Below are 26,361 nucleotides of genomic sequence, written 5' to 3' on the forward strand. Positions count from 1 at the left end.
ACTTGACTTGTCCCTTGGGGCACCATCTACTTTTTAAGTGCCCACTATGTGCCAGACACTACTGTGGGCACTTGGGTCCAGCTAGTAATGAAAATGGGCAAAACTCCTTCTTCATGGAGCCTACATTCCAGAGGGGATGGGGAGAAAAAGTCAAAAGAACAAGTAAAGTATATTGCATGTGGTAAGGACTAGAGAGAAAAGTAAAGCAGAAAGGAGTAGAGAGTTGGGGCTGGGTGTGCCGTTTTAAATACGGAGGGTGGTGAGGCAAGGTTCCTGCAAGGGGACTTTTGAGCAAAGACCTGGGAGCAGGTGAGGGAACAAGCCATGAGCTATCAGGTAAGATAGCTTGTTCCAGCCAAAAGAAACAGCCAGTGCAGAGAACCTGAGGTGGGACCATGCCTGGAGTTTTTAAGGAACAGTGTGGAGGCCAGTGGAGATGCAGCTAAAATATGAGATGAGGACAGAGAGGACAAGGAGTCAGACCACCAGTGTCTCACAGACAAGGTCAAGGACCATGAATTTCACAGACAAGGTCAAGGACCATGAATTTCTCTCTGATGATCTGGGAAAACGTGGGAGGATTTTGATCCAAAGAGATCCAAAACCTGACTTACTGTTATTTGTTTCTATGTCTATCCCCCAGTGCCTGTGTATTTCTGGGGGCCTGGGGGCTAGAGGGTCTTACTGACCTCCACCTGGCCCACAGGTGTAGATGCTCAACAGGTTGTTCATGGGTGATTGTGGAAATCAACAGATAAGTAAAGGCAAGGCAATGGTCACGTGTCTCCCACAGGTTGGCCAGCTGCGGCCTCACAGCTGAGAGCTGCAAGGACATTGCCTCTGGGCTGAGCACCAGCCAAACCCTGATGCAATTGGAATTGAGCTTCAACACACTCCTGGACGCAGGAGCTGAGCACCTTTGCCAGGGCCTGAGACAGCCAACCTGCAAGCTGCAGCGACTGTTGTAATTGCTCTTCGTTGGCACTACTTTGTGGGGTGGGCACGGGGAGGCAAAAGGAGCTTCCCTAGCACCACGGGGCAGAGAGAAAGCAAGGGCTCATGGAGGCCATGTTAGAGTCCCACTGAAGCCCTCATATTCCTCCTTAACTTTTATTCTTATATTAGAAGCTCGCTCTTTTCTCATCCTGCATTGTAGATGCCCTTAATGTTGAAACCCACAAAATGCTGAAACCTATGTCAGGTAACTCTGGGCATTTGGGAGGGCCGAGGTAGTTAACAATGAGATCCAGGCATCCCAGTGGAACATTGGTGTAAATTAATCATACAACATCGATACAGTGAGTGAGCAGGATTCATGGGAATCACACGGAAGTGAAAAGGGGATGTGGTCTCTATCCTGAGTAGCTCCTTGGCTGCAAGAGGAGTATTTACATCTCCCAGGTTCCTGCAAGCCAGACATGTCTTTATCTTCCTTTAATGTCACCCTAGAACCCTCATAGGGCCACAGGTACTAGAAAGGAAAACCAGATGCCAGTTAGGACATTGACTGGAGGCCGGCATGTGTCTTCCCTGCAGGCTGGCAGGCTGCGGCCTCACGTCTGGCTGCTGCCAGGACCTGGCCTCCGTGCTCAGGGTCAGCCCCAGCCTGATGGAGCTAAACCTGCTGCAGAATGACCTGGACGACCTCGGCGTGAGGCTGCTCTGTGAAGGACTCAGGCACCCTTCCTGCCAGCTCATATGCCTATGGTGAGGCTCTGCAGGCCCCTTCTGGGCAAAGGGCAGGGAATGGGGGGAGGGGATGCAAATTCTGTGGAACTGGACAGAGGAAAGAAAAGGGACAGGCAAATGCACAGTCAGCCAGGGTTCCTCACCAGCGACGCCACTTTCTTAGGCCGTGTGACTCAGACAGCTCTTCACCTGAGACTTGGTTTCTTTATCTGTCTAATGGGACCATCATATCAGTAAAATGCATGTGAACACTAGGACAGAGTTCAGACAGAAATGGGCTTGGAGCACCGGAGTCCCGAGTGGCTGAGGAGCAGTGAGCTCCCAGCCCTCCTTGCCGCCCTGCAGGCCCTGAGGGCCACGTTCTCTGAGCAGCAGCCCCTCCCATGTGTCTCAGCCACTTCCTCTTTCCTCCACTTCCTGAGAACGAGTCCACTGGCTGTTTCTGGCTGAGCCCTTGCTTATAGCTCCTGGTAGGGCTCCAGACCCTCCAGACCCCATCCGCTCAGGTCCTCCGTTGAGCTCCAGCAGCCCTTAGAAACATAGTGGGAATCACAATGTTAGTGGCTCAGTCGTGTCTGACTTTGCGACCCCAAGGATGTTAGCCCATCAGGTTCCTCTGTCCATGGGATTTCCCAGGCACAAATACTGGAGTGGGTTTCCATTCCCTTCTCAGGGGATCTTCCCAATCCAGGGATTGAACCCGGGTCTTCGAGGGGTGTGCAAAGTCTGGGCCCTGGCCACTCTTAGCCAGGACTCCCTCCTTTAGACTCTCAGGCCTAAAGATGAAGTTGGGGGCAAGATAACAAGATAAACATTCTGCAGGTGGGTTCCCCCAAGGCTAACCCTGACCGTTTCCAACCAGGGGAACTCCAGCTCCCTCCCTGCCAAGCATTTCCGGCTACACAGTGCAAGGCCTCTCCAGAGCTTAGCCGCAGCCGGGACATCTGAATTTGTGGCCAGCTCACTGGTTACTGGTCAGACCTGGGTTGCCTCAGAGCATCCTGTGCTCTGTGGTCCTGTGAAGGTTTCTGCTTCCTTCCTCCCGGAGTTCTGGGACTGGACTGGGAGGGACAGCCATCTACGGGGAGGGGTGGGGGTGGGGGGTGTCCATCCTCTCCCTAGGGCACACTAGCTCTGATCACAGCAATGAGTTCGGTGTGCACTGCCCTCTACAGTGTGTCCTGTCCACAGCTCACGACAGGTGGAGCACGTCTGTCTATGTTAGAAAGGGGGACACGAGGGCCCAGAAAGAGCAACAGCTATCTGAAATCTGAAGCAGCCCAGAACACAAGGCCAGGAGAACGGAAACAGGGCACTCTCCTTTCCAGCAAACCATCTAGCCTCTGAGCAGGAAATCCCAGGACCTACCCTTGGGTGGTCATCTTGAGGCTGTGGGGAATGGGTGTTCTGTGGTGGACGCAGTGAGCCGCTGCCCAGATGCTCTCCAGGAATGAGGATGTAATCCTAAGCCACTGGGAATGCTTAGGATTCACAGCCAGCTACTGGGATGACATTTGCCTACAAGGGCCCCCTCTCCCAAGATCTCATCCCCTTCCTGGAGTCACCTGCATCCAGGCCTGACCAATGTCAGGGTATAACGACCCAGTCCCTCTCCCCAATTTGGGACAGCTCTGAGGGATCATCCCGACTTCAGAGCCTCCAGTAGCCTTGGCTGAGGTCTCCACTGAGACGACATCACAGCCCAACTTCTTCCTCTCTGCCCAGACCTGTTTCCCTCTCCCCGCCACCCTGGTGTTGATCCAAGAACACTGCCTAGTAAACCTCACTCCACTTGCCATCTCAGAGCCCAATCCTGAGCAAACCCAATCTGCAATAGTTTCCTCTAGGAGGTGGCAGATTTCACCATCCTGAGCCCCCAGGGACCTCAGGATCACACAGGGGTCCCGGGAGAGCCAGGCTTCCTTTGTGCTTGCAGGCTGGACCAGACTCAGCTGAGCGAGGAGGTGACCAAGATGCTGAGGGCCCTGGAGAGGCAGAAGCCTCAGCTGCTAGTCTCCGGGATATGGTAAGGTGGGGAGACTCAGAACCCCCTCCTGCTGTTCCAGGCCCGGCTGAGTCCTTGGGGCAGGTCCAGAACCAAGAGATGGGGAAAGACATGTGGGGTGGAGGTAGACACGGCAGAGCCGGGAAGAAACCAAGAAAGCACGGCAGCCAGAGAGAGGTTTGGGCGTTGATTTGTTTAGTGCGAACGGAATTATGCCACTCCTCTGCTTAAACCTTTCCCTTAGATGAATGTGCATGTGCCAAGTCGTTTCAGTCGTGTCCGACTCTGTGTGACCCTATGGACTGTAGCCTGCCAAGCTCCTGTGTCCATGGGATTTCCCAGGAAAGAATACTGGAGTGGGTTGCCATTGCCTCCTCCAATAAGAAGATTTAAAAACAAAAAAAAGTGAGTGGGTGCCTTGATGAGATTTGGAACTTGGAAAGCAATGACCACCAGGGGGAGGCAAAGACAAAGAGAGAGAGTCTAGGAAGAGCCAGACCACCTCCACCCCGACCCTCACCCACCAATACATATAGACACACAGCCAGAGAGGCTGGAGGGCTGAACCCCAGAGATGGGAGAATCCCTCTTCCTCCCCAGGGAATCTGCTGCAGCGCCCACGTTCTTCCAGTTTGGTGCATTTCGACCTGTGACCACAAAGGGCAACTGTTCCCTGAATCTCCTCAGCTGTGCCTCACCTGAAAAGGAAAGGAAAGGGCTCCTAGCTTTAGGAGGATCTACTTGTCACAGAACAACATGCCCTGCATCCCTCACACGACGTGTGAGGCACACAGCAGTGAACAAGGGCCCAAATTCCAGGAGCTCAGCCCAGCAGGTGCAAATTATTCCCTCCCCACCCCCACCTCCACCCCCGCTTCCCACCTCCGCCCAAAGAACTACATCTGGAATTCTCTAAGGACACTGATGGGCCCACTGGATTCTATGCAGAGCAGCTGAGCTGAGCTCTGAAGGATGGGAGGGGCATGCTGGGCCCGGAAGGGGTTGATTCCAGGCAGAGGTGGTGTAGCTTGCTGAATAAGAGCCAAATGCCTGAAGTGCATAGAAGCCAAGACTAGGGCACTGGTTTTTGAGAAAAGAAAGAGCTTTATTGCAAGGTGCACTAGCAAGAGCACAGGAGGTGAGGCTCTCAAATCGATCCAGGATTCAGGGCGACATTTAAGGGGTTTAGAGAAATGTCAATCTTGGAAGCTGATTGGCTAGTTTCGAATAAGCCAAACAAGCTATTTGCACTGCTGGAAGCCAGATCTTCCTTTTTTGAAGGACTTCTAGCCCCCAAAAGGGCTCCTGGGGCAACATTTCTATTCTCTAAGTTCTGTAGACTGAAGATTCTGGGTTCTGTATACTGGAGACATAGATTCTGTCTTGCGTGGGGGTGCTATCTAAATAACTCAAGGCTGAATTAATCAACTTATTTAAAGGCGGCAAAACCAGTTTAAGCTGGTTCATGTTTTACTTGCCGTTTCAGTAGAGGCACTGAGCTTAGCTTCTTTGAGGAATAGGAGATCAGGGACCTGGAGCAGAGCTACTCAAAGTGTGGTCCTCAGAATCAGCGGCAGAATCAACATCCCCTGGGAGCTGGCAGAGTTTCCTGGGCGGATCAATAGTAAATAACCCACCTACCGAAACAGGAGACTCTGGTTTGATCCCTGGGTCAGGAAGATCCCCTGGAGAAGGAAAGGACAACTCACCCACGTGTTCTTGCCTGGAAAGTCCCATGGACGGAGAGGCCTGGCGGACTAAAGTCCATAGGGTGGCAAAAGAGACATGACTTAGCAACAGTAAGGAGCTCAGTAGCAACAGTAAGGAGCTCAGTAGAAAGGCCCCACTCCAGACCTGCTGAGTCAGAATCTTGGGGTGGGCCCAGGAATCCATGTTCTAACCCAGGCCTTCAGGTGATTTTTAACACTGATTTAGAGCCATGGGGGCAGGGAAACTGGCACAGGTGGGGCTGGGGATGGGAAGCAGTACCTAATATCTTCTGGGCCACATTAAGAATTTCGATCTTACTCCCCAAATCAATAGACATTTCAGGGCTTCAGCATCAAAGTTCTGTGCCAGGTTCCCATTTTCAGATCAGCTGCTGAGTGGACAGTGGACTGAGGGTCAAGAGCAAAAACAGGGAACACTTTAAGATGAGGCAGTGGTTCCAGCCACAGATGCCAGGGCCTGGGAACAGGGTGGAGGCCGTGGAGGTGGAGAGAAGAGAAAAGAGCTGTTTTGGAGGCTGCGTCAAGGTGATCAGTCAGCTCTCAGAATGGCCAAGGGAGAAGTCAGGATGATGCCTCAGTTCTGGTATAAACAGCTGGGTGGATGGGGGCCATTCATGGAAGCAGGGACTACAGGAGAAGCCCAATGGGGATCAGGAGTTGAAATTCCGATGAGTTGAACTCAAATGGGGATGTTGTGGAGACAGCCCCCAGAATCCTCCACGATCTCAGGGAGAATGAATTCTGTCCAGGAAGCCAAGTCTGAGGATCCTTCACGAGGGCCCAGGTGGAGCAGAGATGAGTGATACATCCTCCCTCAAGCGGCAGAGACAAGCATCAGGTAGTTTGAAGGGGCCAGACTGGGAGCATCATGATATGGGCTTGCAGGGGTAGAGGGGGTGATGGCAGCTATGAAAGGTCATTCCCTCCACCCTCCTGCCTCTGGAGTGGGACAGAGACACCTAAGGGAGACTCCATGAGAGATCTTCCACTACCCGAACCTTGCAGGATTTCTGCTTCACTCTCTTCCAGCCTCAGGGGGCTGGACTGTTCCTCTCCTAAATATCCACAGCATGACTCATACTCTGAACCAGAGCCCAGTCTCTTAAGGCCCACTCTGGGCTTCTAAAGCCTGGAATCCCCTCTCCATCCCTGCCTGTCCATCTTTGGAGCCCTGTTCCCCTCAGAAGCTAACCACCCGGGGCGTGCTGGGAAGAGCGACAATTCTGGGAAGTGAGAAAGGGGAGGGAGGAGGGTTTGGGCAAGGGGAGGCACCAGGATTGAGCCCCCTTGGATAGCAGGCAGACTGGCCTTGGGAAGGCCCCCTCTGTGGTCTAGCCTAGGGGGCAGCCAGGCAGAAGAACCTAAAGCTGGCCGCTGCCCTGTCTGCTCCAGAGGGCAGCTCTCCTCAAGCAGCACAGGTGAGGCTCTTCTGTCCGTCTTCTCCTGCCCCTCCGGAGGACGAGCACATGGAGTCTCTGGGGACCGAGGATGACCTCTGGGGCCCCACAGGGCCTGTGGCTACCGAGGCGGTTGACGAAGAGAGGAGCCTGTACCGGTAAGTGAGGGGGCCTGGCCTGTCCCACCCCCTCCATCCCCATGCTGGGTCCCCACAGACAGTCTGCACCCCATTCATGGTCCATTGTATCCCCTCACCACGCCACCATGCAAAGAAAGACAGAGCTGAGATGTTGGTTGGTGTTTTATTATGAAAAAAGAAGGGGTTTGGGCTTCCTGGTGGCTCAGACGGTAAAGCGTCTGTCTACAATGTGAGAGACCTGGGTTCGATCCCTGGGTTGGGAAGATTCCCTGGAGAAGGAAATGGCAACCCACTCCAGTACTCTTGCCTTGAAAATCCCATGGACAGAGGAGCTTGGTGCAGGCTACTATCCATGGGGTCGCAAAGAGTCGTGCACGACTGAGCAACTTCACTTCACTTTGGATGGGGGAGGAAGAACGTTGGTTGGGATTTTTTTAATATTTATTTGTATTTATTTATTTTTGGCTGTGCCAGGCCTTAGTTGCAGCACGTGGGATCTAGTTCCCTGACCAAGGATCGAACCCAGGCCCCCTGCATTGGGAGCTCAGGGTCTTAGCCAATGGACTACCAAGGAAGTCCCTAGAAAAAGAGAGTTTGTTATGAAAATTTTTAAATAGACATACAAGTGGAGTCCAGGGAACTTCCATGTACCCACTATTCAGCTTCAACCTTCATTTTACCAACTTTGTTTCAACTATCCACTTTCCGCCCCTTTTTTCACAATATTTTTAAGTCCAAAGAAATGGATGCTTTTTGCTTTAAATTTTTTGTGATACCTTTCAAAAAGGTCAAATAAAGACCTTTTCGTCCATAACCACAATGTCATTTTTCACATGTCAAGAAGTTTACAATTAAGCCTTTCATATCCGTCCAATGTCCAATCCTTATTCAAATCTGGTCAATTGTATAAAGTGTGTCTTTGCAGATGATTTGTTCTAATCATGATCCAAAGACAGCCCACGTGTTGTATTTGACTTGTGCTGCTTTAATCTCACAGCTTGCGTCTCCTGCATTGGCAGGCGGGTTCCTTACCACTAGCACCACCCAGGAAGCCCAGGGGAGCCAGTTCAGTTCAGTTCAGTCGCTCAGTCACTCAGTTGGGTCCGACTCTTTGCAACCCCATGAATCGCAACACGCCAGGCCTCCCCGTCCATCACCATCTCCCAGAGTTCGCTCAAACTCACGTCCATCGAGTCGGTGATGCCATCCAGCCATCTCATCCTCTGTTGTCCCCTTCTCCTCCTGCCCCCAATCCCTCCCAGCATCAGAGTCTTTTCCAATGAGTCCACTCTTCACATGAGGTGGCCAAAGTACTGGAGTTTCAGCTTTAGCATCATTCCTTCCAAAGAAATCCCAGGGCTGATCTCCTTTAGAATGGACTGGTTGGATCTCTTTGCAGTCCAAGGGACTCTCAAGAGTCTTCTCCAACACCACAGTTCAAAAGCATCAATTCTTCGGCGCTCAGCTTTCTTCACAGTCCAACTCTCACATCCATACATGACCACAGGAAAAACCATAGCCTTGACTAGACAGACCTTTGTTGGCAAAGTAATGTCTCTGCTTTTCAACATGCTATCCAGTATTCAAATTCAAATCCATCTGACTTCAATGTCTGGGCTTACAGCCACTCTGTAGGATCCATAGTGCCCAGCACAGGGCCTAGCACCCAGTAGGTGCTCAGTGAGTCTGGGTACAGTAATCCAGTGTCCACTTCTCCCCATTTTTCACAGCGTTCACTTGCCCATGGCCGGCTTCTACCACTGGCCCAACACGGGTCTCCGCTTTGAGGTGAGAGGGCCAGTGACCGTTGAAATTGAATTCTGTGCCTGGGACCAGTTCCTGAACAGGAATTTCCCACAGCGCAGCTGGCTGGCTGCAGGGCCTCTGTTTGACATCAAGGCTGAACCAGGCGCTGTGGCAGCCGTGTTCCTCCCTCACTTTGTGGCCTTCCGAGGTAAGCAGGGGGGAGAGGCGGGAGCAAGGTGATGGTGGTAAGAATGGGCCTGAAAGGGGCTTTGGAGGTGATGTCCTGAGGGGGACTCATGGCTTCCTTAGAGAGACTGAGAAAGGATTAACAGAAATGGAGACAGCTTTTCTCTCATTCCATGGTGCTCTGGGCATATCTTTTTTGAAGCACTTTTGTCCCCAGATTCATAATTATTTTTGCCTGAATTACTTAAAGGCTTCCCTAAATAGAAAGTACAATACAAGCTAACATTGAACTTCCCTGGTGGTACAGGTAAGAATCTGCCTGTCGATGTAGGAGACATGGGTTCAATCCCTCGTCCGGGAAGATCCCACTTTCCGTGGAGCAACTAAGCCCGTGTGCCACAACTATTGAGCCTGTGCTCTAGAGCCCATGCTCTGCGGGCAGAGAAGTCCCACTTGCTGCAATTAGCCTGTGTGCAGTGACGAAGACCCAGGGAAAGCCATAAATAAATACAACAGGGAGCGGATATCAATTATTCTGAAAATAAAACATTATAAAAAATAATGTCACAGTCAAAAACTACAAACAGTAAATAAGGCATCACAAAGGAGGACCAGAAGAAACACAGGTACCAGAACTGGTCCTGTTAAATGAATACATTAATTAAAATAACTTAAAAATAAGAAAATAATAAGAATCGATCCCATAAAGAGTTCGCACTTTTTGTGTTATCAGAAACAAAACACAAAATAAATGTGTTTCATATACTTATGGGGCTTCCCTCATAGCTCAGTTGGTAAAGAATCTGCCTGCAATGCAGAAGACCTGGGTTCAATTCCTGGGTTGGGAAGATCCCCTGGAAAAGGAAATGACGATCCACTCCAGTATTCTGGTTGGGTTACAGTCCATGGGGTCCCAAGAGTTTGACATGACTTAGCGACTAAACCACCATCAGTTCAGTTCAGTTCAGTCACTCAGTCGTGTCCGACTCTTTGCAACCCCATATACTTATAGAAATCACCCTGGGGAAAAATAAGCAAAAAGCAATAAATCATTAAAAATGATAAATCAGATTTGGAAAAAAGCTAATTAAAGAAAATAAGAAAACATTAAAAAAAAAAAAAAAAGATTAAGTGACATGGAGGATAGGATACTATGAGGAGGCCTAGAATACACCTAATCAGAATTCCAGAGGATATGGCAGAGAGAACGGAGAAGATGAAATATTCAAAGAGAATTGCCAGGAAATTTCTATGATCACTGAAAGATGTGACTTCTCTGTGCTGTGCTGTGCTTAGTCGCTCAGTTGTGTCTGACTCTTTGTGACCCCATGGACCACCAGCCTTTTCTGTCCATGGGGATTCTCCAGGCAAGAATACTAGAGTGGGTTGCCATGCCCTCCTTCAGGGTATCTTCCCAACCCAGGTCTCCCACATTGCAGGTGGATTCTTTATCATCTAAGCCACCAAGGAAGCCCAAAAGGTAGTACTCTAGTCTCCCCATTGGGGAATTGAACCCCAGTCTCCCACATGACAGGCAGGGATACTCACCATGATTCTAAGAGGAAGACACACAATGATGAGAAATCGAAAAAATCCATGGGCTATGACAGAAACATGAAAAGGTGTTGCTTCAAAGAAAGACTAGTGGAAAAGAGGAAGATGGTAATTATAGTTGTATTTAGTCAATTCTTCAGCATTTTGTCAGATGGTGATATTTTCACACACAAAAAAAGCAATGAATGTGCTCTCTGGGTGCCTCTTCTGGGATTAAAATCAGTCAGCAATGTTCTGACTGGTGCCCATCAGCCTAAGGGCCTTGCCTGGCTTGCTCAATGTCCTTCTGCTACCTGGAAACCACTGCATTGCTGAAGTTGCCAAGCAACACAGAGATGCAACCGGGACTCCTGATTTCTAAGCCTGTGTCTCTCCCACTACCAGCCTTCATCTCTCAAGCTGTCTCTTCATCTCAAACTCATCAGTGTCCATGCCTTGTCAGACTTCTTGACTGCAAACTAACTCTGGCTGATTTAGGCAGGAAAGGAATATATAAAAAGATTCCTGAGTAACTTGTAGACTTAGCAAAAGATTAGGCAACATTAAAAAAAAAAAAAAAAAAGCAGGCAGTGTGCAAGGATGCTGAGAACCAAGAAAACTAGGAAGAAACCTGTGCTGCAGGCACAGCCATCGCAGGACCCTCCTGCCATGGTGGCCGCCGGACTCTTGACCCCACTGCTACTGCCGAAAGAATCTCTCTTCATTCCCTCTAGATCCAGGTCCTGGTAAGGAGCATTCACTTACTCAAGTTTTGGTCACATGCCTGCATCATAGCCACCAGGGAATAACAGCTTCCAGGGTGGGAGGCCCAGCTTGTCTCCTGCTGAGACCCCCCACACTGGTGGGGAAGGGGTTCTTCCCTAAAAGAAGACTATGAATGGTGGGTGGCCCTTGGATGCTCCATTTCCTCACTGTCCCTTCCTCCTCCTTGTCCTCCCTCTGCCTGGAGTCAAACCTTCCAACATCACTCGGTGGCCCTCATGGTTAGAGAATCCACATCAGCCAGTAACCCTAGGGTCCATAGCTTTCCCGACTCCCGGGCCAGGGGCTGGTCCTCTGTATGGGTTTGGCTAAAGGGAGTTTCTGTGGTGCTCCCACCCCAGAGACAGTATTGCCTGAGGCCCCCAAAGGTGGCAGGCCTGTGTACAATGGCTTCCCTAGGAAGGCCACTGAGCCTACACTCAAGTACGTCACTCCCCCAGCCAAGTCTGACTCAGGGAGGCACTAAGTCCTTGCCTCTCATATCCATCCCTTGACAGGGAACGATGTGGACATCTCCCAGTTTCAAGTGGCCCACTTCAAAGAGGAGGGGATGCTCCTGGAGAAGCCAGCCAGAGTGACGCCATGTTACGCCGTCCTGGAAAACCCCAGCTTCTCGCCCATGGGAGTTCTACTGAGGATGGTCCAAACTGCCCTGCGCTTCATTCCCATCACCTCCACTGTGTTGCTCTACCATTACCTCCAGCCTGAAGAAGTTACCTTCCACCTCTACCTGATCCCCAGCGATTGCTCCATTCAGAAGGTGGCAATAAGAGCCAGAAAGGTTGGGCCAGGGTGGGCTTGACAGCAAACAGGAAACACAACCAAAGAGTCCCCTAGATGGGTCAACTGGGAACTGGGATGGGCTACTTATAAACAGGAACCTTGACATGGGTAAATTATCCTGCTCCCGTCTCCTCTGGCTGACTCTGCCACACCATCACTCATCTCAGGACAAGCCTCTTCCCAGGAGTCAAAAGAATGGGTGGTTTCCATGCTTATTGTTATTGTTGTTGTTTGGTCACTAAGTCATGTCCAACTCTTTGTGATGCCCCGGACTACAGCATGGACTCCAGGCTTTCCTGTCCTTCACCGTCTCTCAGAGTTTGCTCAAACTCATGTCCACTGTGTTGATGATGCCATCCAACCATTTCATCCTCTGTCATCCCCTTCTCCTCCTGCTCTTAATCTTTTCCAGCATCAGGGTCTTTTCCAATAAGTTGGCTCTTCGCATCAGGTAGTCAAAGTATTGGAGCTTAGAACTGTCTCTTTTCCTCTGTTACCATGTCTTCTCCAACAATGCCCCAGCTCTCACCCTGAGCACAGCAGAGGCCAAGCATGGGTGGGGGGTGGGAAGCCAGCAGGGGTGGTACAACCCGCATCACCCACACAAACACACAGAAACATCATCTCACTTTGTTCAGACCAGGTTCTGTAGGCAGAATCTGAGTCAGGGTCCAGACATATCTGCTTTGATCCTTGTTCTGTACTCCTCAGGCCATAGACAATGAAGAAAAGATGTTCCAGTTTGTGCGAATTCACAAGCCACCCCCGCTGACCCCACTCTACATGGGCTCCCGCTACATTGTGTCTGGTTCAGAGAAGCTGGAAATACTGCCCGAGGTGAGCAGCCCAGGTGGTCAGCCATCCCTGGGGTCAGAGCTCTTGCTTAGAAATGGTCTCAGAGCTTTCCCAGGGACCGGGTGAACTGGGGTTGGGCAAACAGCAAGTGGGGCTTCCCTGGTAGCTCAGCTGGTAAAGAATTTGCCTGCAATGCAGGAGACCCCAGTTTGATTCCTGGAGAATCCCCATGGACAGAGGAACTGGTGTGCTATAGTTCACAGAACTGGACACCACTGAGTGACTAAGCACGACACAGACAGCAAGTGAGATTTAGGGTGAGCAGGAATGCTTCAAAGGGTAGGAGACAGGAAGTTGGGGAGGGTCACATTCAGGATGGGGACAACATTGGGAAGAGTTGGGCTATAGAGTGACAATGACCTCCAATTAAAGCCACCAAGGACTTCCCTGGCAGTCTAGTGGTTAAGACTCCATACACCCCCACTCTCCCCCACCCCACCAAAAAAAGACCCCACACCCCCAGTGCTGGGGGCCCAGGTTCAATCCCTAGTCAGGGAACTAGCCCCAACTCTCCACAACTAGAGAAAGCCTTTGGGCAACAACAAAGACCCAGTGCAGCCAAAAATAAATAAGGATTTTAAAAAGAAAGAAAAAAGCAGGGTCTAAAGATTGACTTCAGTCCAGGAAATGGTCAGGGCTAAGTGAGGTTAAGCAAGGCCAAGTGAGGTGTCAGGTGAAAGATCTTACTAGCAGACTGAAAGGTGGCTTCTCACTCAGTGATTCTCTCTCTCTCTGCAGGAATTGGAGCTCTGCTATCGGAGCCCCAGAGAATCTCAGCTGTTCTCTGAGTTCTACGTTCGCCATTTGAGGTCAGGGATCAGGTTGCAAATAAGAAGCAAGAAAGATGGGACTGTGGTGTGGGAAGCCTTGGTGAAGCCAGGTAAAGTCAAGTCCAGGGAGCACAGAGGTGGGACAAGAGAAAGTCAAAGAGTGTGTGTGTGTGTGTGTGTGTGTGTGTGTGTGTGAAAGAGAGAGTTTGTATTATCACAACTTGCTGATGAAAAGAAATAGTCCAGGGGAGTTCTGTGCCTTTTCCTAGTGACAACAACTGATAGGAGCAGAATTGGAACTCAGGTTCAGTTCAGTTCAGTTCAGTTCAGTCGCTCAGTCATGCCCAACTCTTTGCAATCCCATGGACTGCAGCATGCCAGGCTTCCCTGTCCATCACCAACTCCTGGAGTTTACCCAAACTCATCTCCATTGAGTCCGTGATGCCATCCAACCATCTTATCCTCTATTGTCCCCTCCTCCTGCCTTCAATCTTTCCCAGCATCAGGGTCTTTTCCAATGAGTCAGTACTTCACATCAGGTGGCCAAAGTATTGGAGCTTCTGCTTCAGCATCAGTCCTTCCAATGAATATTCAGGACTGATTTCCTTTAGGATGGACTGTTTGATCTCCTTGCAGTCCAAGGGAGTCTCAAGAGTCTTCTCCAACACTACAGTCCGAAAGTATCAGTTCTTCGGAACTCAGGTTAACCTGACTGTAAGCCCTGTGCTCTCTCTCTCTCTCTTGCACCATATGTGTCCACTCTGCCCTTGAATAGACTTTGATACCCACAAGGTTTTTGGCAGTTTCTCATGAGAGCTTGGAAGGTAGATGAAAGAGGAAGAACTAGGGGACTCCCTAGTGGTCCAGTGATTAAGACTCCAAACTTCCACTGCAGGGGGCACAAGTTCAATCCCTGGTTTGGGAACTAAGATCCCACATGCCATGTGGCCAAAAAAAAAGAGGAACAAGTAGATGCTACATGGTTGTATGGTTGTGTGGATTGGGCCAGTTCTGGCAATATCAGATACTCTAACCAGGATCATTCAGTTATTGTCAAGGCAGGCAAAAGGGAATCCAAATATTGAACTCTTGGGAACGGAAGAAACTTTACAGTCTCTTAATCCAACACCAACACCCCCAAGAAACAAAATCTCCTGGACAGTCCTTCCTAGGACACACAGTCCTTCCTAGGACAAACAGCCTTTGTCAGTTGTTGGTCACATTCCATCCTGAGCTGCACAGGCATCACAGTGGTAGAAAGAGAATGGACTTTACTTGGTCCCAGCTTGAGTGCAGACACAGGTGGAGAACTCACCAGCCCTAGCTAGGGCCCTTACTTGCTGGGTCATCTTAAGAAAATTACCTAGTTCACTTGAACTTGGGTTCCTCATCTGTAAAGTGAGGATCACAATGCCTAACCTATGGAATTGTTGGAAAGATTAAATAAAATGAGGTATGTTCATGTATCATGCTGTGGTCCCTAGTAAAAAGCAAAAGTGTTGGTCAGTCAGTCGCGTCCAACTCTTTGTGACTCCATGGACTGTAGTCCACCAGACTCCTCTGTTCATGGAATTCTCCAGGCAAGAATACTGGAGCAGGTAGCCATTCCCTTCTCCAGGGGATCTTCCCAACCCAGGGGTCGAACCTGGGTCTCCTGCATTTGCAGGTGGATTCTCAGATTCCATCTGAGCTGGAAATAGTAAAGGAAAGCCCAGTGGTCCCTAGTAAAGAGGAGCAATATTATTCTTCTTCCTCGTATTAAGCCAACATCCTTGCCTATCTTGATTCTGTGCCTTGGAACTGACAGATCTATTTCTATTTCTTATCTGTTTCTCCTGGGAGAGCCCAGGAGAAAGTATCAAGAAAAGATACTTGAAGACTGGGATCAAGGCCTCCCCTAAGTCTCCTCTTATGCAAGTCAAATCTCTCTACTTCCTCCCATCATTCCTCCTGTATTTTGGTTTTTTAATTCTTTGCCATCCGGACACCCTCCTGGTAGATGTTCCCATTTACAGATGAGCCAGGATGGGCTCCCTGAGTGTCCAGTCTTCAGGGAGGACATGGAATACCCTCCTCCACCCTCCAGATGAACCTGATGCTCCTGGAGCCCACCTCCACAGACCATCAGGTCACAGTGAATCTGAGTCTGCTCAGACTTTCAGGCCTTGTCCACATGAGCTGCTGTGAACAGCCCCTTCCTCGCCTTATGCAAGTAACTGTCTAAGCCCCTTGACTTATTTCTGTTGTTTTGCTATTGAAATTATCCCATGACTCCCAAGTGCTAAGGTTTTCTTCTTCTTTTTTTAAGTTATTTACGTATTTGGCTGGGCCAGTCTCAGTTGCAGCATTGCAAATTTTTAGTTGTGGCACATGAACTCTTAGTTGCAGCAGGTGGGATCTAAGTTCCCCAAGCAGGGATTGAACCCAGGCCCTCTGTGTTGGGAGCACACAGTCCTAGCCACTGGACCACCAGGGAAGTCCCTTGATCTTCTGACATCAAAATTCAGAACAGATTTGATCTGTGTGAATCTAGAAGGCCAACATGGGCAAGGAGATAGATGTCTGTTCAGAAGTTTAAGACGTCCTTAAACTATTTAAGGATATCTTAGATAGTTTAAGCTATCTAAACCCTGGTTAGTTCTCTACCAGGGTTCCCTTCAGGACAACACTGGATAAACCGTGTCTGGGATGCTGAGAGAAACTGCTGCTGTTCACTTGGATGCCTCCTATCTCTCTCCCACCCTCTGTCTAATCATGGCCTCTGGGCCTCAGTTTCCCCATATGCATAAGGAAGGGATGCACCTGGATAATCTCTAAAGGCCCTTCCAGCCCTTACTCCAGATTCTATCAGAATTTATCCGTAGCTTGTTCTCAGAATGAGAGAAATCTCAGAAGTAGGTAGGAGTTTAGAGGAGTATCATATGTGTAAATAACCAGCACTGTTACAGATCCTTCTTCATCTCTGTTTCCCTCCAGGAGATCTCAGACGGGCAGTTACTCCAGTCTCTCCAGGCCTCAGAGGTCAGTAACAGCTGTTAGAGACCACATGAGCCAGTGGCAGTTCTGGGGTGTTCTTTAAGGTCCTGGAGAGTTGGGAAGAGAGGAAGGAAAGACTCTCTTGCAAACCTCACAAGCAGTCAAGCCTTGGAGAGTGCTGTGTACCCCATGCCCCTCACTCCTGCCCATGGGGGCCCTGGTACCTCCCACCAAACCACCTCAAATGCCTCCACCGAGAACCCCACCCCAAGCTCAAGCAGAATGGCCAGGTGCTGATGTGAGGGAGGGCAAAAGTGGCTTTCTCGTGGTCAAATGCCTTTACAGGGCAGAAGGAAGCCAGGGATGCAGATGAGCTGAGTGAAGAGAAGTGGAGATGGAGGGTCAGAGGAAGGAGCAGTGGTACTAGCCTTTCTTTGTTTGTTTCCAGCCTCACCTGACTCCCCAGCTGCCCTGAGATTGAGGCACTTTGTGGACCGACATCGGGAGCAGCTGGTGGCTCGAGTGACATCCGTGGACCCTATCCTGGACAAGTTGCATGGACAGGTGCTGAGCGAAGAACAGTATGAGGGGGTGCGGGCAGAGACCACTGCACCAGGCCAGATGCGGAGGCTGTTTGGTTTCAGCCGATCCTGGGACTGGGCCTGCAAAGATCGCCTCTACCAAGCCCTGAAGGAGACCCATCCTCACCTAATCATGGAACTCTGGGAGAAGTGGGGCAGTGAAGAGACCAGGCCGGGCTCCTGACAAGCTGGGCTGTGAGTCCTGGCTCTGCCTGAGAGCACCTGGGTCTGTTGTTCATCAGGAAACAAGTTACCATCTGAGTTGCCTTCTAGGCCTAAAGAAAACTTTGATGATGATGATGCCTTTGCTGGGCATTACCTTGCCCTGCCCAGGAAAGCCACACAGGAACCCAGACGGCCTCCCTTGGCTTTCATGGACCAGCTGTCCAGGTGAAACGACAGCATCTCAGAGAATGTCCATCTGGAGCTGGCAGGACTTCTGCAGACCTTGTAGAAGCCTAGCCTAAGAGCCTGGTCTGCTGGCCACAGCCGCCAAACCCAGAGTCCTCCCTGTGCTCTCCAGAGGCAGAGAGGAGCAGAGAGAACGTGGGCCTGGGGGCATCTGGCTGGAGACGGACAATGGAAATGGACACCTTAGGGGTTTTGAATGGCTTGTGAACAGAAACAAAAACAGATTGGTTTTTCACTTGTCCTTCCAGGGCTGGGGCACCCACGCTCCCCTCAGGGCCCTCCTCAGGTTCATTCCCAGGAGAACTCAAGCCCACCCACCAACCTGTAGACAGGCCAAGAACAGAAAGGGACACAGAGGCTCCTACATGCAGAAGGCGTGACCAAGGGTGTCTCTACTTTCCAGGCTCCCCCAAACCCACAGCCCCAGGCCCACCCATCAAAGGGGCCATGAAGAGGGAGGTTTACCCCCAAGGCTCCAAGGCAACCCCTCCTCAAAGACAGTGGCTGGAGGGCTGTGGTCCCACTCCCGGGACATCCTGTTCCACACAGACCAGCAAACTTATGGGATAATGCAGAGATGTCTCCCCAAGTCACAAAATATTTGAGTGCAGAAAGTGACTTGGCAACAACTCCCAAATAAAGTCAGGGGAAATGTCGCGGTGCAAATCAAAACTTCTGGTTGATGTCAGCTGTCAGTCATGGGTTGTTCGTTTCTACAGGGAGAACAGATAACAAAGGTCAAACAGGCGGGCATGCACACGTATCTACACACACCGTTCCCCCAAACCACGAGATGACAGAGTATCGAACACTCCAAAACACAAACCCTCTATTTTCACTCACACCCACCCGCCCTTTCTTTCCGCTCCCAACTGGCCCCAAGGCCTCAGAGAGCTGAAGTGTGCATGAGTTCCAGAATGAGAGAGAGGAAGTGGAGAACACAGCTGGGAATAGGGTGGCCCCAGGATACGCAAAGGTGCCCAGGCCTCCCGGTATTCCCACAAGCTCTCGGAGAAGCTCAGGCCTCTAACGAGAGGCCTCCTGGGGGCGCATCCAGATGAATGTTCTCCCTAGCTAGGAGGGTGGTGACCCCGAGACCTCTGCAGACTAAGTGTGGGGAAAGCCCAGGTGCGGCGCCACCACGGGGTATGCTCCGGCCCAATACCTGGGCTCACGGGACCACAGAGAGAGGAGGTGGAGGTCAGGGGTGAGGGTGTGTGAGGAAGGGTCTGCCTGCTCTGCCCTCTCCCGCGGGGCTCCCCTACTCACTTCCCTCCCTTCCAGTCCATTGTGTCTCTTGTTCCTAGAGGCCCAGTAATCTATCCCCAGATCGGGACCCATCTTCATGGCAGCCAACTGAAAAGTGGGGCAGGTCTTGGGGGAGGAGAATGGCCAGAAACAAAGGCAGGTCCGGAACTGGGGGAAAGATGCTTGACTACTTTGGATCTGCATCCTAATCACCAACAATTGGGGTACTGAGGGAAAGCAGTGAGCTGGGAACCAAATCCTGGCTTCACCCACTAGATGTGGCCCTGGAAAAGTCTAAACCACTGTGAACTTCAGTTGTTGGGTCTGTTAAAGGGAGATAATGATACTTACTGAAACGGTTGAGGATGGCAAGGACTGATGTGTAAGATGAGTCCACAGCTACTGATTCAGTGGACAACTGTCAGTCAGTCAACAAACCTTACTTTCATTGTGCCTGAGGATGTTCCAGGTGAGCAGTTTATATTCCAGTGGTAAGGAAATATTAATAGAAATCATAAATCCATTTTGGACGTCCCTGGTGATAGAGTGGATAAGAGTCCGCCTGCTAATACAGGGGATCCGGGTTCAGTCATTGTTTGCGGAAGATTCCACGTGACTCCGAGCAACTAAGCCTGCAAGCCACAGCTACTGAAGCCCCTATGCTAGGACCTGTGCTCCGCAACCAGAGAAGCCACCTCAGTGAGAAGCCAGTGCACTGCAGCTAGAGAGTAGCCCCTGCTTGCTGTAACTAGAGAAAGCCTGAGAATACCAAGGAAGACCCAGCACAGCCAAAAATGAGATAAATTCATTAAGAAGATAATTTCACATACTCTTAGGTACTTTTGAGAAAACAAACATTGGAGAGGGTGATAGTTGGGGGTGAGGGAACAGCATACAACTTTAGAATACTCAGGGAGAAAGGACTTTTCTGAGGAAGCGACGTTCATGAAGGACTTTCCTGACAAGGTGACATTCGAGTCAGACCTCTGCCCACAGACATCCTTGCTGTTGGGAGTACTGCTACCGCTGTGTGCCCTAGAAATGGAGAATTCTGATAACAGCCTTAGGTATCTCCTTTCGCACCTTTTTCCTATCTCTGCTGTTTGTCGTTTAGTCGAGGAGTTGTGTCCGACACTTTTGCGACCCCATGGGCTGTAGCCCACCCAGCTCCTCTGTCCACGGGATTTCCCAGGCAAGAATACTGGAGTGGGTTGTCATTTCCTACTCCAGGGAATCTTCCCAACCCAGGGAATGAACCCACACATCCTGCGTCTCCTGCATTGGCAGGCGGGTTCTTTACCACTGAGCCACCTGGGAAGCCCTATCTCTGTAATCATATATATGTTTATGTACCCACTGACAAAATCTTTCCTGGACCGAACTTTACTTAGGCTCTTCTGAATCCTCTTCCCAACTGGGCCTTGACTCTTGGACTTCTGTGTCATTTTTTTTGCATTGTTCAGTTTTAGTTAGAACCCTACTAATTTAGTTTATCCAGAATCGCCCACCCTTGATACCTGATTAAATTGCTCATCCTCCACATGATATCTGATCACTCTGGCCTGCCTTCAGCAACAATCCTGTTGGCACCAACTCTCCCAGTAGGTTTCCACTGAAAACACACCACCAGCACCACTACCACTGCCCCATCTCTCAGCCAGCCCACTCTGTCCTTGGCTATGAACCCCCAACTTTTCCTTGTATTCAGAGTTGAGCCCAGTCTCTCCCCTCTGCTGCCAAACGCTATCACAGAAGTTCCTATACCTATCACAATGTTGTTGTTTAGTCACTAAGTCGACTTCAACACTTTTGCAACCTCATGGACTATAGCCAGCCAGGCTTCTCTGTCCATGGGATTTTCCAGACAAGAATATTGGAGTGGATTGCCATTTCCTTCTCCAGGGGATCTCCCCAAGCCAGGGATCAAACCCGCATCTCCTGCTTGGCAGGCAGATTCTTTACCACTGAGCCACCTGGGAAGTCCATCTATCACAGTAGTTCTCAGTAAATTCTGCCTTACTATTTGAACAATTGTCATGAATAATCTTTTTCTTTAAGAACGCATGCACACTCACACACACACACACAGGGCTTGTGACTGTCTTATGAAACCCCTTATCAAATCCTCCCAGGTTAGGACACATAGTATTTCGAGACGATGCTGATGTGTCCTCATTTGCCTGGCAAAGCAATAAAGCTATCCTTTTCTACATCACCCAAAACTCAGTCTCTGAGATTTGATTTGGCATTGGTGTACAGAGAGGCCAAGCTTTCAGTAACAAGGGGAAGAGGCTTGCAGCGCGATGGACACTGGGTATTAGTCAGGAGTCCTGTCTCTGTCCCTGGTTTCCTAGCAACCACTGTTGAGCATGTGGTTGCTAGGCAATGTGGGGCCATCCAGACACTTGGGTACTGTCCTTAGTCTGCGTGGGCACCAATCAGAACATTGCAAGATATTGTTAATCCGACAAGTGGCCATTGGGCCCATTTTTACATTTTCTCATCTATTAATTGCTTTTGTTGCACAAAAAAATAGTATAACAATGGTAAACAAAGTCTGGAAAAATTAGAAATTGCCCCATGATCTCACCATCCAAACAATTCAAAAATGACCATCTTTACTCTTCCTGTTCTAACCTTGCTCTGCAGGAATACATTTTCATCTTGTCATCCTAGCACATGTGGTTTTAAATCTTGCTTTTCTGACTTTGATTTAGAGCATGACAAGCACCCCTCAAGCTACTTGAGAGTTTTGAGAATAATCTCTCTGATGCCTCTGTGTGATACCATGCAGTGGACTGCTGTTGTTCAGTTATTAATTCATGTCCAACTCTTTGCAACCCCATGGACTGCAGCACGCCAGGCTCCCCTGTCCTTCACTGTCTCCCGGAGTTTGCTCAAACTCATGTCCATTGTGTCAATGGTACCATCCAACCATCTCATCCTCTATCGTCTCCTTCTCTTGCTGCCCTCAATCTTCCCCAGCATCAGGGTCTTTTCTAATGAGTAGACTCTTCGCATCAGGTGGCCAAAGTACTGGAGCTTAATCCTCAGTCCTTCCAGTGAATATTCAGGGTTGATTTCCTTTAGGATTGACTGGTTTGATCTCCTTGCTGTCCAAGGGACTCTCAAGAGTCTTCTCTAGCATCACAATTCAAAAGCATCAATTTTTCCACGCTCAGCCTTCTTTATGGTCCAACTCTCACATCCATACATGGCTACTGGAAAAACCATAGCTTTGACTATACGGACCTTTGTCAGCAAAATGATGTCTCTGCTTTTTAATACACTGTCTAGGTTTGTCATAGCTTTTCTTCCAAGGAGCAAGTGTCTTTTAATTTTATGGCTGCAGTATACACACCATCATTTAATTAAGTATTCTTCTCTTGTTCCAACATTGAGTTTGCTCCAGTGTCTTTGCCATTATAAACAGTATGAATCTTTCTGCCGAAAGCTTTTCTTTACCCTTTAGACTGTTGACTTGAAATCAATATTAAGGGGTAAGATGATTGCATCAAAGCACATGACTATCCTCATGACTTTCTGTCTTGCTAAACCGCTACTAGAGTTCCCTTTTTTATACATCCTGGCCAACATTTGTTATGTATGGAGGTTTTGATGATAGCCATTCTGACAGGTGTGAGGTGATATCTCATTTTTGTTTTCTGGACATTTCATTTAAATGTATCATACAATCTGCATCTATGTTCATCTGTTTGTTTTTTCACTTATTATGTTTTTGAGGTTCATCCACATTGCAGCATGTTTCAGTAGTTCACTCCTTTTTACTGCTGAATATTATCTGATTGCATAGATAGTCAACATTTTGTTTATCTATTCACCATTTGATTGACATTTGGATTGTTCCCAGTTTGGGGCTATTACCAATAACACTGCTATGGACATTCATGTAGTCTCTATTCAGACATATGTTTTCATTTCTGTTGGATAGAAACCTTGGGGTGGAATTAATTCCCGGGTTGTATGGTAAGTGAATGGTTTAACTTTTCATGCAGTTTACCAGACTGTTTTCCAAAGTTGCTGCACCATTTTACATTCCCAACAACGGTTCCATATATTCCACCTCTAGCCAACTAGGTGCTCTTTCAGCTAGGCTTGCTAAACTGTGAGACTGTGATCCTGCTGCTGCCAACAACCATTCATTCACTGCGATTCATTCATTCAACAAATTTTATCTGAGTACCTACCACTGTGCACTATGTGGTAGACTCTGGCCGCACAAGAAGTCCCTGAAAACTCTGTGAGATGGAGAGAGACAGCACCCTGATGACATTGTTTCAGCATGCTAGTTCTGATTCCCCTGGGCCTTTCAGTTCCAAGAGGGAATGAGTTCCTGAATGGCAGAGTTGGGTCTGCAGCAACTGGCAGGGCCTGCCATGTACCCCTCCCAACCACTGGGACCCAAGTAACTCCTAGTGGCTGCTTCCCCCCAATTCCACAAGGGAACACCAACCAGCTTTGGAAACGTGGGTGCAACAGACATGCCAGAAGATGGTACCCAGCCATCTGTGGTAGACCAATGGAACCTGTGGAAGAGTCTTGCAGATGCCAAGAGGACCCTGGGTAGGGGTGGCAGTGGGGAAGCCGGCTGCTCAGTTCAGGCGATCTTTGAAAGTATTTGTTCCTCATCTTCTAATCATATGTGATACACCCAAAAGGTTGGGATACTGCCTTCGTGGGTGAGGAGCGGGAAGAAAAGCACCACCACTGCTGACTGTACTACCTCTGGGCTCGAGACTGTGGGAGACTTTGGTTTGTTACTCTTTTTCCAATAGGGTTTTCGACCTTTTGCGTTTTCTACAAAGATTATGCATTAGTTTCTCTATGTGTTAAATGTTTTAATTTTAAAAGATCACATAATATATCTTTTGAAAGGAGAAATAAACCCCCAGGGAGCTCCGCGTGGAACTGGGATCCTGCCCGTCTGTATTTCAGCCTCTTCGGCCCCAAGTCCCCTTTTCGCCCTCCCGGATCCCAGTTAGCAGCTCGCACCCCCACCGGCTTCCTGCATCACCCCCCACCCCCCGCCCCCGGGTCAGTTTGCCATGGAAACAAGCCAGGTTACACAGAGATTCCCGAGGCGCCAGCCCTGGAGCATCCTGGAGGTTGAACCCGGACAGCCAACCTCTGCAACAGGCTGGGAGCTGAAGCGCGAGCCAGAAACAAGAGGTTCCACGACTGAGACAGACGTGGCGCAGACCCTGCAGAGGCCCCCGGCTCCGCCCCCACCCGGGTGGTTGAAATACAGCCGCAGCCCCGCCGTCGCCGCCCACTGCGCCTAGACCTTGCCAGGACCGGACCACTGAGAACCCACATACCCGTCTCCCCGTATTCCTCGCCAATGGCTGACCAACTCTTTCAGCGCAAACCCTGGGACCCCGAGCAGCTTCGCCCGGACCCCGACTCTGACTCCGAAGGCCTGTTTGACAAGGCTCCTCCGGAAGAGCCCCCCGCTGTCCGTGGGCCCAAGTCGGCTTGGGCCGCGGGCAGGAAGGCCGGTCGGCGCACTGGCGGGAAGGCGCAGGGGGCCCGCCCCTGGCAGCCGCCTAAGGGCGCGACGCGCCCCCAGCCCCAGGAAGAGGCCCCTCCATTGGATGAAGGCTGCTATCTCGACCATTTCCCGCACCTCTCCATCTTTATCTACGCGGCCATCGCCTTCTCCATCACCTCCTGCATCTTTACCTATATCCATTTACAGCTTGCCTGATAGGCGCGGGCGGGACGGGATGCGCGCAGGGCTGAGGCGGGAGGGAAAGGAAAGGAAGTGCTCAGCATTTTGTGCCTGGAGACGCCCCGCACCCCCTTCGTCTAGCTTTTGACGCTTGTGTCTTTTCTTCTCTGCTTGTCACCACCTTTGTCTAACTGTCCATCAGTAGAAACAGCCAAAGCAGCTGTCGCTAATGAAATAAGCACCTGGGGACGAGGGGACGGGAACACAGAGTTTAGAGTCTTCGCGGTGTGATGGATCCCCATTTATAATGAGGATAATGTCTCTGGACCCTACCGCTGTGTGAGGTGGAGGCACGCAGAGGGAGTCTGTCGTTTTGTGTCTGGGGCGTGTACAGCGAGTCCAACCTTCTGTTTTTTAAGGGATGAGCCGACCCGGGCCCACGGCCTTCCAGAGAGGGCCCCGCGGGGAGGGTCGGCGCCCTGGCCTGGCCTGGGCCGGATTCCTGTGATGCATCGCCCGACCCCCCCTCCCAGGAGCCAGCTGTGCCCCCCCACCCCACCCCGAGCAGACGCAGACAGAGCCCGGTGCGTGGGACCTGGCGGACCTGAGCGCGCAGCGGACGTCACAAGGGCGCAGCATACAGTGAGTGGCGTTTGTCGTGGTAGCGCACCATCTCCCCAGAGACTTGAGCTAACCGGGACTGCATTTTCCCTGCCTTGGGCTTTGATGACGCTATCGATGTCGGGACCGAGCGGAAACAAGGCCGAAGGAGCTGTTCTGCCAGGAAGTCACGGCCTCGTCGTGTCCTGGACGCTTGGGACCAATGACTGCAGACCTCCAGGGACGCGCGGGCCCATAGCTTGCGCGCTGCGCCGCGCGGAATGAGGCTTGGGGCCCTGGCTGGGGGTCCAAAGGGTTGCCGTTGCGTCTTTAGGAATTGCGGGGGTGGGGGTTGCTTATCCTGGCCCGGAGCCCTTCCAGAGCCTCGCAAAAGAGAGTGAGATTTCTGATTGCTGAGAATTCGCGCTAGGAAATCACACAACCCCTAGGGGTTTGTCATCTCATACCCAAAAGGCGTAATACCAAAACCCACCTTGACAGGTTATTTACTCACATGCCGTCTGTTTTCTCATGAATGTTTAATGTCAAAATATAGCTCTCTACTACAGCGTATACTTTACTTGGAAATGTCTGCAATTGTGGTACCTCTGATGGAATAAATTCTTTTTCAGTCTCCTCTATTTCTGTCCTTTATTCATTTCCAACTATGCAGTGAGCCCACCAAACTTCCTATTCCGCTTCAAATTCCACCCCATAATCTTCACGTTCCTACTGTCCCTCCAAAACCAATTTCATCCTATTACCCAGCATTCCAAGATACAGCGTCTCTCTCCACTGCTGCTGCTGTTGCTTCAGATGTGTCCGACTCTGTGCGACCCCATAGACGGCAGCCCACCAGGCTCCACCGTCCCTGAGATTCTCCAGGCAAGAACACTGGAGTGGGTTGCCATTTCCTTCTCTGCTAAATAGCTATAAAAAGAAAATTGCTCAGTCTTGTCCAACTCTTTGCAACTCCATGGACTGAATTCCCCAGGCCAGAATAATGGAGTGGGTAGCCTTTCCCTTCTCCAGGGGATCTTCCCAACCCAGGGATCGAACCCAGGTTTCCCTCACTGCAGGAGGATTCTTTACCAGCTAAGCCATAAGGGAAGCCCCCCAACAGTCCCCCCCACTGAGCTCTAGAATTTGCTCCAATTCACCAGCTTGTACCTTTATAAGCTCAGTGTTTGCTGACAGCAGGATCTTGTCATTTCCCAGTTCTATTTTCCCAGAATC

At 50.3% G+C, this 26,361-nt stretch overlaps 2 protein-coding genes across 8 annotated transcripts in view; both read left to right on the forward strand.

Moving 5' to 3' along the window:
* Positions 1–18,260, forward strand: part of NLRP1 (NLR family pyrin domain containing 1) — a 31,898-nt gene extending 13,638 nt beyond the window's left edge. For 5 of the 7 annotated variants that reach the window (XM_019982483.2, XM_019982484.2, XM_070772889.1 and 2 more), the window contains 11 exons: positions 794–964; positions 1,537–1,707; positions 3,626–3,715; positions 6,174–6,262; positions 6,817–6,979; positions 8,692–8,915; positions 11,707–11,969; positions 12,704–12,829; positions 13,586–13,727; positions 16,594–16,638; positions 17,042–18,260. In XM_019982483.2, the coding sequence (XP_019838042.2) occupies positions 794–964; positions 1,537–1,707; positions 3,626–3,715; positions 6,174–6,262; positions 6,817–6,979; positions 8,692–8,915; positions 11,707–11,969; positions 12,704–12,829; positions 13,586–13,727; positions 16,594–16,638; positions 17,042–17,358 (1,801 nt within the window). In that variant the 3' untranslated portion in view covers positions 17,359–18,260. Of the gene's footprint in view, positions 1–793; positions 965–1,536; positions 1,708–3,625; positions 3,716–6,173; positions 6,263–6,816; positions 6,980–8,691; positions 8,916–11,706; positions 11,970–12,703; positions 12,830–13,585; positions 13,728–15,632; positions 15,769–16,593; positions 16,639–17,041 lie in introns of those variants that run through there. The other 2 variants (XM_070772891.1, XM_070772890.1) reach the window with 2 other exon arrangements.
* Positions 18,261–23,944: 5,684 nt separating this feature from the next.
* On the forward strand, positions 23,945–25,766 carry LOC109574538 (uncharacterized). The gene has a single exon (XM_019982596.2). The coding sequence runs from the start codon at positions 24,196–24,198 to the stop codon at positions 24,559–24,561; it is 366 nt and encodes a 121-aa protein (XP_019838155.2). The 5' UTR covers positions 23,945–24,195; the 3' UTR covers positions 24,562–25,766.
* The last annotated feature ends 595 nt before the right edge of the window (positions 25,767–26,361 follow it).

This window comes from Bos indicus, chromosome 19 (assembly GCF_029378745.1).
Source record: "Bos indicus isolate NIAB-ARS_2022 breed Sahiwal x Tharparkar chromosome 19, NIAB-ARS_B.indTharparkar_mat_pri_1.0, whole genome shotgun sequence".
Lineage (NCBI taxonomy): Eukaryota > Metazoa > Chordata > Mammalia > Artiodactyla > Bovidae > Bos > Bos indicus.